This window comes from Cariama cristata, unplaced genomic scaffold (assembly GCF_000690535.1).
Source record: "Cariama cristata isolate BGI_N322 unplaced genomic scaffold, ASM69053v1 scaffold3031, whole genome shotgun sequence".
Classification (NCBI taxonomy): domain Eukaryota; kingdom Metazoa; phylum Chordata; class Aves; order Cariamiformes; family Cariamidae; genus Cariama; species Cariama cristata.
The window spans coordinates 14,529-27,239 of NW_009597362.1; the positions used below are offsets into that span (position 1 = coordinate 14,529).

Here is a 12,711-nt window from a genome sequence, read left to right on the forward strand (position 1 = left end):
ATTGGAATAGGCCTTTAAGAAGCCTACTGAAAACTAGACTTGGAACTATCTAATGCAGGATCTAACTGATTGTATCTAATTGATTGCAATGGATTTGTAGAGGCTTCTGTAACTACGAGTACTGCTTGTGCAAGCACAACCCAAAAGCAGAGCCCAAATAACGGTGAGAAAGGCCAGCCAGTTTCTGCTACAAGGCAGTTACCAACACAGTTCCTGTTTGGTGTCTAGGATAAACAATGTGATTCCAGTTTGCCCTCCAAATGCAATCTGGTCCCTTAGAAGCACACTTAAGTCCATTCAATTGGGAATGACTAAGCATCAACCAAAAAGAAGCATTACTCATCCTAATGTGAATTTAAGAATATGATACTGGGGCACAGTAAATGAATCTTTCAAAAATCCCAGATAAAGTGACCGAGCTGCTCAAAAAGGATGCTATCAAGTCTTGCATCAACCAGCCTGTCTTTATTTTCTTATGGGACAAAGAAATAGCTTTGCAAGAAAATATTTGCTTGAGGAGAAAATACAGCGTTGCTTTTAAGATTCAAAATGCATTCATATTTTGAACTTATCTGTCAGCTTCTAGCTCAAGGCAACAGAACTCTATTAATATTTATTTAATAATATATGTTTAATATTTTACAAATGTTACTACAAAGCCACAAACAAGGGTAAAAATCTTGGAAGTTAAAAAAAATACACCAAATTAGAGATGAATAGAGCTGAGTAGAGAAACTAATTCATCAGAGTCAAGAGAATAATCCCCCAATCAATGACCTGTTTTCTGTGGCTTGTTTACCTTTTCCAACAATGGATGTTTCAGATATAGCTTCCAATAGCTGGTGATCTTCTTGCGCCCGTATAACACAAATAGCTAGATATTTGTGCAGATGATGAGGTGACTGACAAAAATACCTCCTGGGAGAGGATACTGGGATAAGGCTCCATTTCATCAGGGTCTAATTCCTGTCCCTGCACAGAGAAAGCCTCATCAGCTCAGCTGAAAACAGACCATTTCAAGATGTTAGAAGACACAGTAATGGTTTCTGGTTTATAATGAAAAGAAATCCTAAATAGGTAGACTTTGCTTCTCAGAAACATCTCAGCTGAGAGATTAAATCTTATCTCACATCACTGAAGACGCAGGTGCTAACAAAGCAAATGGAGAACAAGGCTTTGACTCTGTGCATAGGCACAGAGACAGCGATTTACCCAGTCCTGTCATCACACGATGCTGCAGCTGGTCTGCAGATGCATTTGGCTCACTGTAGCTTTACATCCTCTGGAACAAAATTAGTAACGTAAGGACATGGGACCATGCTGTACTTAGCGTGTTTAAGATGAACAGGTAGCTTAAATGATCCTAACTCTTGCTGCTGTTTCTGTAGTTCAAAGAAACCTCTCGTGTTTCTGTAGATGTTTGCTCTTACATGCTTATGAATAAAATTTACCACTGAAAGAACTGACTTCCAGTGCCTAAATACTGCAAAGAATGGGGAACAGGCTGTGTGAAATCTGCTTAGAAATTCAGGCAGTGGAAAAAAATTTAAGGAAATTTCACTACATATCAACTCCATCATATCAGAGAATGTGACACACAACATCCTACTTCTTGGCTAGCCTGGATACCAGACCAGTTTGGGCACGCGGTGTCTGCTTCTCCACCCCTGCATGATAATGCGTATCACACAGAAGAATACTAGATGAAGTTAGATACTTCTTAAAAAAGGAAAATGGCAATGAAAGATGAAGCACAGTCAGTAACTTGTAGTCATGGATTGGAGAGCACCATTTTAAAATGGAAACACTATTGCACTAATACTGCAATTATAATGCAGTTTTTGTAGAACAATTACTGTCTTTATTAAGTGATTCATCGTAGGTCTCACAGTTGAAAGCAACACAAGTAACCTAGAGATGACCGGTGCTGCAGAGACGAAAATGTAGTTCAGCAGCAGAGGCAGGCCATCTGGCCTGAAATCACATGCTGACTACCGTTTTCCACGTAGCCCTATCTAAACGAAATGAAAGGCAGCCTCTGGAAGCTGCACCTCGAGGGACAAGTGCTTAGGATGCACCTGAATGACATGGCTGCCCACCACAGTATGAGAGCACATTTGAAGCAGCCACCTGTATTTTGCCAAGACATGGTGTATAGCCCCAGATGTGTGCCAGAAGCAGGTGGCTGAGGGAAGGGGCTTGCTTTTCAAGCTTAACATCTGTAGAAATAATACTGTGCTTCCCAGGAGCTCTACTATTACACTGTACATTTATATTCATCCTGGTATTATCTGGGATATGCTGAGCATTGTGAGAAGAGCTGATAATAAACTGTTCAAAAATCTGTTCATTACAGCTCAGTAATTTGTTTTGATATAGCCAGCAACACAGATCCAAGTCAGGACCAAGTTAGATGAGGCAGCATACATTATGCTACCTCGCACACTACAATCTGTTACAGATGAAAGTATTTTATGTAGGTCAGGCACTGCTTCCCTGGAGACAGACGAAAAGCCATAAGGAAATCAGAGCAGTGTTGGGCCTCATTCCAGTGATCCAGTCTACTCCAAAGTTTCAATTATGCAGAGATTTGTGTCTCTCTGGTCTTGTCTATCAAAGCACTCTTCCCAGTCAACTTCTGCAAGGCTAAGTACAGCAGACCGGACAGCATATATCTCATGATGCAAAACTAAGTAAAAGTCCTTGCACTCACAAGGAGACAATAGTTTCATCAGATGAAAAAAGAAAAGAAAAATCAAAGTGACAATAATTTTCAACTCATCAAAATAGCGAGCTGCAAAAACAGGATTCAGGAACAAAAGGCAGCTCTCCGGCCCTCAGTGAGGAGAACAGTGTTATCAGAAGGAGCAGTCTTGCATTTCTCTCTCCCTTTCCTTAAAACAGTGCCCTAATGCAGCCGAAAGGGGACCTGCGCTTCAGTCTTGCTGCAATAACACTTTAACTCTGACGGGTGAGAGAAAAAGAATTTCAGAAACCCAGAAGTAAAAATGAGTATTTTTTGTTAGATCTCATACTCTTGGCAGAGAAGCCTGTATTTTAAAAATAAATTCCTTTTTTCTTGCTATTGTATAACAGTATGCTTTTATTCTAGCAACCAAGAAGCACGAAATAGAAGCTTCCACTAACATTTCATAGGAGACTTCAGAATTTAATTTTATAACACACATCATACCATTTTTCATTACCACCTATCTCAGAATTTCTCGTCTCAAAAACCTGAAAGATCCTCAAACCAAACAGCACTGTATTCTCAGAACTGTATTTAGCTGTGAAGAGTTACAGGAAGAAGTACACAAATCACACACAACATTGCATATAGTAAACAGATGAGAAGTGTACAATGGAAGAAGAAAATATGTGTACTTATGCACTTTATGAATATCTTAACTCCCCTCCAGAGGGAGGGTAGCATAAATGCCTATATATTCCAGTTGGCTGCATAGTGATTTTCCTAATTTAAATAAACCAAGTAATCTAGAAAGGCTTTTCCCATTATGCCTGTGAGAAGCTATCCTCCTTACCAAGTCTGGGATCACAGGTAAGCAGAGACTTTTAGAATTCTGCAGAGATGGTACCTAGCACTGTTACTTGAACGAAAGAATAATACCAAATTCTGTATTTCTATCCTTGCCCCACATAAGTTCTTTAAAAAGCTATATGAGCTTTTGCTCTTTTTTTTTTTTCTATCCCTCCTCAAATACAACAATTTATACTACTGCAGAGCTGTGGATCTCCTTTGCATGCCATCATCCATACATTTTTGACTGTTTTTTTCCCCTGCAGTAAGAAGCAAGTTGTATTTTAAATGTAAGCCACCAGTGTTGGTTGGTTATGTTCCTTACCCTGATTCCGAGCTCCACATTCTCTCCTCCGTATACTTCCATGCCTTCATCCAATAAGCCAATCTCTTGGAAATATTCTCTATCTACTATGAAGCATCCAATCAATGCAGGACTTCTAGAAGAATAAACCAGCAGCAACCAAATTTAGCAGATACAATATGAACAATTTTATTATTCAGAAATAGATTATAATTGCTGGGTCAAGTGGTGCGTCAAGACAGATTCTTAGTGACAAGTTTCTCAAAAAGATTTATTCAGCTTTGTCTTCTAATGTTCTTGATTCTATGGTGAAATAAGCACCATTGAAGGTAAACAGACTCAAAATTATTGGACATACGTATTCACCAGAACAGGCAGGATGTCAGTCCTAACAACACCAGACCCAGGTGCCCCAACTTTCTAGTCTCTGTCCCTGCTAAGTCCTCAGGCTTTTTGTCTGTGATAATTAACCAGGACACTCAATGATGCACAGTTTTGTGTGTTTAGCCAGAAGCTAGGTGCATCTAGAGCTAAGAAAACTTGTGTCTGTAAGCTTATGTAAAAGAAGAGATTACTTCTTGAATCGGAACATCCAGATAAGGTTTTGTAATACAGAACCAAGAAATTTCTGCCCTTACCAGCATACTGTAACATTAGACCATTGTCCTGAGCCAAATTTAAACAAGTCACATACCTTTACTGAATCAGTAAGCTTTATTTACGTCATGACCTGAATTAAGCAACTTCTGCTATGCAGCACCAATCTTAAGAAGGTAAGAGTTCAGGCACAGAGGGTACAATTTTACCTTTATGAGATGCAGTGGAGGAGAATACAGAATAATTTAGCCTTTTCATTTTTCTCCTACCTTATAATCCACAATGGCAAGAAATAAAAAAGTCTCTTCCAATTATTATGCTGGTATTGGGAACTCTGGTAACAATAGGATATTAATTAGCAGCACAGGGGAAATCATCCTGCATTTACTGTGAACATTCAAGCTGCAATGTGTAGACATCTGCTTTCAAATTTGTTATAGTATATCTCAATCAAAAATTGTACAATTCTACAGAAATCTATATATTTATGCTTTTAACTTGAAGTGCTATAGTACCCACTTTATAACAACGAAAGACTGTTTCTGGTGTATTCATTAAGGAAGAAAATAGCAGTTAATGTTACTTCAAAAATTATGCTTCTTTTATGACAAAGTACTCTTGCTTTTGGTGTTGTTTTTAAAGTATTTTTCAGAGTACTTGCTTCCCTTCATTATAATTCAAGAAGCATATTGGCATATTAGAAGCCAGCAATGAATACATGTGGCTTTTTTTTGTTTTAATTATCCAGCACTCTCATGCAGTGTATTGCACTGAATAAGAGATGCCAGGGAAAGGGTTAAGGAACAAACCTAAACATCCAATATTCATGAAAGACATTCACTCCACAATCCTCACACAGTACAGAGTTCTGGGATAAAATCTCCTACTTTCCAATTCTAGGTCCTGTTCTAACAACCAGCATGTGGTTCAGTGCAATTCAGAGTCTTTAAGCTGACAACTCCCAGAAAAAGCCATCTGCCTGAAAAGACAGAACTACTGGATGAAAGATAGCCCTAACACAGACCGCATGGAAACTGATTGGTAGTGATGACTCCCTCACGCTGCCACTGCTATTTAAGGTTCTGCTTTGCAGCTGGTGAAAACAGTCTTCACACTTTCTGCAGAGAGCTAGAGTACAGGTACCAGTGATCTCCTTGGTATGAATGCATAGCTAGAAGAATGGCCTGGAACCTCAGCAGAGCTACTGAGAGGATTCAGAAGCACTACTCTGCTCCCCAAGACAAGCATATTGTTCTGTACCAGCCTAACAATGCTCTAGATGTGAAAAGAAAGTAGAGAGCTAGACTGTACCAAAGCAAGGATCTAACAGAGTCTTTGCTCACACACTATCAATGGACCAGCATTAACTCCTAGGACACAACACAGCTGTGAAGCTATGTGAAAGTATTATGAAGAATACAACTGTCAGATCAGTTCTGTTTATATAATGTATTTGTAAAGAAAATTCTGTTTCTGGCCCATGACCACTAAATTAGCAGACAAGGCACTTGGACAAAGCAGTGCTGCTGAGCATTCAAGTCTACCATTTCAGTTTGGCTATGTGTTTTGCCCCATGCTAATAACATGGACATTTATTTAAAAAGGTCTACTGAAAACAACAGTTTTCTTGATGACTGTGTAGGGCTCCAGAACAAAAGCTGAAGAGGACAGCTCAAGGACATTTAACTAATTTAACATTACAGTCAGTAAAACCTATTACGTAGCTGAGATCACTCACCATCTGTCCTATCTAGATGAGCATTGCCAGTGACACACTGATCTAGGTCACAGTCGCATGTTACCTTATTGGAGCAGTTGTGTTCTCCAGCTTCCACCAGGACTTAGGAGGGTTCAGGTATCGGCACCACAGTTCCCAGTCAAACCCCTGCGCTGAGAGGGGATACTCCTCTATTTCAAAATTATCATACTTGATGTTATCAAATGATGGAGAAATTACTCTTTTTCTGTTTTCTTTTATCCTAGTGAGCACTGGTTCAGCCCTATAAAAACAAAACCAAAAAAGTTAAGATTACATCAGTAGAAGCATAGCACTGATGGAAATCATAGAATAGTTTGGGTTGGAAGGGACCTTTAAAGGTCATCTAGTCCAACCCCCCAAATAAATAGCTGCTTATGATGTGTATTTCAGAATGGGTAAAGTTTACAGCTGTTACCTATTCAGAGCTCCCTTTGCTTTGAGATGGGGTTTGACAGAGCACGATCTGCCTCAAAATAACACACTGCAATATTTTATCTAGGATGCCCTATTATTAACCTTGATGTTAGCTGGTAAATGGAAGAAATGAGTATCTGCATATCATAAAGCATTTACACCCTTGCGACCAAATAACGATAACATCAGGCTCTCAGTATTATCAAGGACATCAAGACCAGAGTTAATAATAGATCTATCCTAGGGACAGAAGCTCCTGCCTTTTTACCATCTTTTTTACTCAAGAAGCAACAGAGATATGAAATCCAGACTGAACAAGTTAAAATACATGGTTCTAGCTATGTGCTACTTTTGCACAGAGCAGCAAATTTGTTTACACTGTAGAACATAAAAGAAACACGGTATTTTTAATTAAAAGATGATAAATTTGTCCCTATGGGCAAAGGGCTGCATTATCTGAAGAGGTTTTTAACATGCAGTTTTCCAATATAGTTTAAATACATTGTAATTAGACCAGCAGATAATTCACACTATAAAAATGGATCTAGATTACTTTACACAGCAAAAATACATTTTTCATGCTTGTGTCCATGACTGTGTCTGAATGTTCATTAAAAAGATCAGAATGTTAACTCACCCTCCAATGTAAAAGAGAAACACCATTCAGTTAGTTTATAAACAGCACTTGGAAAAGGTCCCTTGCAGAGAAATTCAAGGAGACACCTACCATCCCACATTGAATTCCACATGGGCATCAAAGAGAGCAACTACTGGTGCTGTGGCTACTCTCCATCCACTAACACGAGATCGAATCAGCCCCTCTTGTTTGCTGTGTCGAACAACCTTGATGAAACCAGGTTTACGGGCATTCACTTCATCAACATACTTCTTTAGTTTCTCCTTCAGTTCTTCTGTGGAAAGGAAAGAATTCTATGTTAACAAGAAATATCAGCTCGACAAGATGTAAAAACCTGTTCTTTCAGCAAAACAGGAGTCATCACACATGGAAATACTCCCTTTTGATTCAACTACTAAGAATTCTCAAATAGCCAAGTCTAAAAGGAGGCAAACAAAAAGTAGAAGGACCACAAATTATACTGTAATAAAAAATTCCAGGTGTAACTGTTTAGCCTACATGACTGACATCAGAACCCTGCCACTGTTTAACATTAACATGCCACAAAATCAATCATTCGATCAAGTACCATAGCTACATAAGTGCATATTATGTTACTGTAGCAACAAACAAGATAACGATCTTCTATTCCCAGAAAAATATGCCCAAGTATCGTCCATGAACTTTCTTTACCAATATTTCAATTAAAAAAAATAAAATTAATTATTTATCCTTTTTCCATTTTTCTTTCTAAACTTCGACACCTCTTTTCTAGCTCTACTAAAAAGTTCCATGACTTCTGCTCTTTTCTCAGCAGAACAAAAACCAGTAAAAGTACTGGAGGAGAATCATTCCTAATTAAAATATGGTAATTTTTAAACCAACAGCTATCATAACTCTGGTTTAAAGACCATTGCATGAGAAAATCCAATATGGAGAGCTGAAATATGCTGTTAACTAATATTAACAACTGAAAACACTTGTTTATTAGCATTGCTATGTTCTATTTATGTTATGGTACCACTCAGAATTCCCTTGGCATTATTAAGTTCCCTTTCTTCCAGATCTCTCCACAAATCCAGAAATGTCTTGGCTGTGATGCAGAATAACGCTCCTGTGGTTACGATGCTAAACTGGATATCATCAAATCTGCATTAAAAGCTCAATGCTGACTAGCCATTTCTGTGAAATCTTGAGCAAGCCACTTAACTTCTCCATAATCAATTCCCCATCTGCAAAATGGGATCACCACACTTATTGCTTCTTTTCAGTCTATTTAGACTTTAAGCTCTAGAGAGCAGCAGTTTTCTTTTTCTCTGCATTTGGCCAGTACCCAGCGCTCTGGAGCACTGAGCTGAGTGGAGGCTGCATCAGACAAGGGACGGCACCAGAGCCCAGCAGAGGAAGGAGCAGCACCCAGCAGTCAGCAGTGTGGGAGGGAGTACAACTTCTGCCATGTTGGCTGGCCCAAATTGCTTCCCAATAAAATAGAACAGGGTTTTTCTTTTAAACCTAACCAATGAGATTTTCTCTTCTGTTTTGCTGGCATTAGCAGTACAACCTGCTCGTAGCTACACGCCACGGGGACACTTCCGCATTGAGCCCAGGTAGCTTCTCAACATGGTAAGCCAACCACTCTGGGAACTGGTCGTCTCAAACAGATCTGGACAACATGCACAATAGAACAGTTAATGCAACAGAAAAGTAAAAGCAAGCACACTTCATTAGCCACATTAAATGTTCATCCTTGGAAAGGAGGTGGATGTGTCCTCTCTTGGGCTGACAAAGAGGAACAGAGCTGTTTCACAAGTGGTCCTCTAACCTAAAGACTGTTACAACCCGTATTACCTTAGTGGACCTACTTCTCTGAGTATATGGAGGAAAGGACAAGATGGTCAAGTACAAAGATTCCTTAAATTCACCCCTCTTCGTAAAGACTCTCAGATAGCCACCAGGCATGCTGCTCTTATAGCTGGTTCCACTGGCATTGCAGGGCTGTGCATGCCACGTACCTTTGCATAAATGAACTCTCTGCACGAAAGCAAGAGCATACCAAAGAAAAGTGCTGATACTTACAGTTTTTCATAAAGAACAAGAATTAAAAAAATAATCTTCTGATGATCACGACCATCACAGTACTTAAACTGCAGCTATATTTTATGAACAGACTCAATATATTCCTAAAATTTTCCACATTATATTGCCAGGCACTTACACACATAGCATAGAGCACTATTCTATTTTGTATCAGATTTGTTGCGTGCAAAGCCACATGTTCCTATTGTTCATCCCCTAACACACAGAAATCTGTAGCAAGCAAAAAACTATCAAGCCAGCCATTAGCTAACAGCACTTTAAATTCAAAAGAAGACATTTATGTTACTGAAATTGTGCCCACCTAAAAATAGTGCAAAACAGTTCTCTATTCCCAAAATGTAACACTGTGAAGGGTGAATATCAAAACATGAAGATCAAAGCTTTTTTCTCAGTATAAGTGACTGTTCACAGCTTTGCAATACCAGGAAGCTTTATTGGCCACAACAATGCAGCATCACCATGGAGTATAAAATATACAAAAGGAAAGCCAGCTCTAATCAAGGACTTGAAAATCAGTGCCCTTGATAGAGTCATTGTTCTCTCAATCATCTTCGTTTTTATCGAGTGGGCTATTCTTACTCCTGTCATATACTTTTCCTAAAGTAGACTGACTTTATAAGCTTGAGTAAACACAAAATCTTTTTCTTAGCTAGGTGTAGTACAGAAGTAGGTGGAAAAGGAACAGAACCCAAATCTTGGCTTGCCACCAGCATGACTTCAGCTGCACATTATAGCTGTGACATTTACTAGGCAGTACACACTTGTAATTTTCCGGTTACACTGCAGTTTTTTGCAAATGAAGTGAATGGCCTGAGAGAGTCTCAGGGGAACCTTAGACGCTTACCCGTGGCCAGTCAGTATGGAGGAATCCTTCCCTGGACTTCAGTAGCAGCCTCAGGAGGCGGAGAAAAGTGCTGCATTTTACCTAATCTTCAATACTGGCCCACAAGCAGTGACTTACTCTGTAGCACATCCACAGGAGACAAAGTAATATTTTGCAGTCAAGCATTTTCTGGCCTTTGTTATTTAAAACAGACTAGCCTTGCTCTGCGAAGACAGAGTGCTGAGCAGAGCACTATGTGCACCCTTTGCCTTACAAAACTTACTGGGCAGAATCTTCCAGAAGAAAAGATAAATCTACTAAAAAGAGGTATCATTTTCACTCAGCCACAGGACACAGCAGACATGTAAATGAAGCTAAAAAAGTCACTATTTTGGGAAGAACATTAAAGATGCCTTAGCAGTATACTTCAGTCAGGTTTTTTCATGCATTCCACGTTTTCCTGAGTTTTACATGAGAAATGTGAGTTCAATTGTCTTTGACAGTTTTAGAGCACCCTGCCCAACTGGACTGAATGATGGGACTCTCCCCCTAGAACTGATCATACACTTTGTGATGGCACTGATGGTCTTCAGCAATGTATTTTTAACCCATGCTCTGTTTTTTTCCACTTCAGATATGTTGTCTGAATAATAAACAGTCTTTTTCATTAATCATTGTGCTTCACTGCTTTATGCCACCATAGGGAGAAGAAAGGGAATGAGCAAATGTGTCATCTTCAATACAATGTTGATTCGGTTTCTAATTATGGAAACAAACAGGCTCATAAAGATAGATGCCTTTGCCTTTCAGCGCAGAATCTCTCAAATAAGGACTCAGTTTGACTAAGCTGAATGAGTATCTGCAATTGGAGAGAAAGAGCAGCCATATATGGAATGGGGAAATGGTGCCGATCTGGCACTTGGAAATGTGGCACCCTACCACCTGTCTCTATATCATACAGATGTCTGGAGAGCACAGCACAACTCTCCTCATAAACATAGAAAACATAATTAATGTGCTATAATTATGTTTAATATTAATATAATTAAGTTCTAATATTTCTTAAAGGTTGTTGATTTGTTTTTAACAAATCCACAAAGATTTTGTTTCTGAGGTTTCTCTATTCAGCACAACAAAGCAGTGCTGAAGAACTCATGCAACTTTGCCTTCTTAGGAAGGGGCAGAAGCAGGGCAGGACGGAGGCAGGGAGCATAAGGAGTCAGAGGACACCAATCACCCCACAGCTACAGAGCTTGTATGTGAAGGGATCATTTAGTTCATGAAAATCCCTTCACAAGACATCTTCCTTTCAGGACATGGTCTGAGAGAATGGTGGCTTGAGAGAGGCCCTGGCAATGCAATTCCTTTCCTTCAATCCTACAACTTGCTTGGCTTGTGTGAGTGGCCGGTCCTAGCTCAGAGGGGTCATCTGGACCACAGTCCTGCCTCCCCTTCGAATGATGCGGGGTTGTAGCAGGCCTTACAATATGGAAAAGATTTCTCATGTATGCCCCAGGGACCTTCTCAGAAGGAAAACCAGCTACAGATCACGCCCTTCATCTAGTCGCATGCAAATGGCCTACGTTTTGTACTCCTCTACCCTCCCTAAATTGGGAAGTTAGGTTAGATGCTCAATGATGTATGGTGCCTTAGCCCCTTACTCCAGTGTCCTACAGCAGCTGTGGATTTGTCCCCAGACTTCAAATTTTAAAGTTATTGATAAAGTGTTGTCATAAATAATAAATTACTGCCTCACATTCATAGAGAAGTAGCCTAAAGAACAGTCAATTAAGCCTCACTTTCAATAACTTCCATGTTTTAATGTACTCCCATTCTGAGTGCTTAAATGAGTCCTCACATCTCTCAGAACAATTACATTTGTAAAGTCTGACACTCATGCTTTGCTGAGACAGATGCATTTTACTGACTTTTTAAAACTCTTCCTAGCTGTAAGTTTGCCAACAGAGCTAAAATAATAAATAAACAAACAAATAAATAAAAGCTCTCTCATAGCTTTATGCATTTTCTAAAGCCTAAAAGTCCCCGCTGACTTCAGTGCAGCAGAATGCACACTGGATGTTGCTGCCATCTCTGCAAACCTTGCGCTTCTATGTTTAGAGAAAAATTTATTTCCATGTCAAAGGCCCAAGAATTACCATGTCCCTCTTTAAGCTTAGCACTTGGCACAAACGGCTTCTTTTACTGTGAAGGGAACAAAATTATTCTTCAATACAGAATGAGGTCTATCATAACAATTGTCCTCCCTGTGCCAGAAATTGCGGATTGACACATTATATGAAAGCGGCAAAATCCGGTCAATTCATTATTTTTATGCTCTAGCTTTGTGTGTTCATTGAGCTGCCTAGAATGCACCCTCCGATCCCCAGGTGGTTTTGGATTTTTGGATATTTTCTTGAATCATGAAGGACACTTTTAAAGGGAAATCATTACAGCAGCAGCAGAATACAGCACAGCTACTGCCCGTCTCGGAGTCAGGAGCCCACTGCTCAGTTTGCTCCTGGCAAGGATCCCAGTGCCCTCCCAAAGGCCCTGTGCAGTAGGT

General features: G+C 39.6%; 1 protein-coding gene across 1 annotated transcript in view; it reads right to left on the bottom strand.

The window, feature by feature from the left end:
- The window catches only part of LOC104168275 (polypeptide N-acetylgalactosaminyltransferase 18-like), a gene marked incomplete at its 3' end in the record, with an annotated part of 61,340 nt that overhangs the window by 13,912 nt on the left and 34,717 nt on the right, over positions 1-12,711 (bottom strand). The window contains exons 4-6 of the mRNA XM_009708819.1: positions 7,340-7,523; positions 6,242-6,439; positions 3,864-3,978 (exon numbers count right to left, since the gene is read on the bottom strand). Coding sequence (XP_009707121.1) covers positions 3,864-3,978; positions 6,242-6,439; positions 7,340-7,523 — 497 coding nt within the window. The remainder of the gene's footprint in view (positions 1-3,863; positions 3,979-6,241; positions 6,440-7,339; positions 7,524-12,711) is intronic.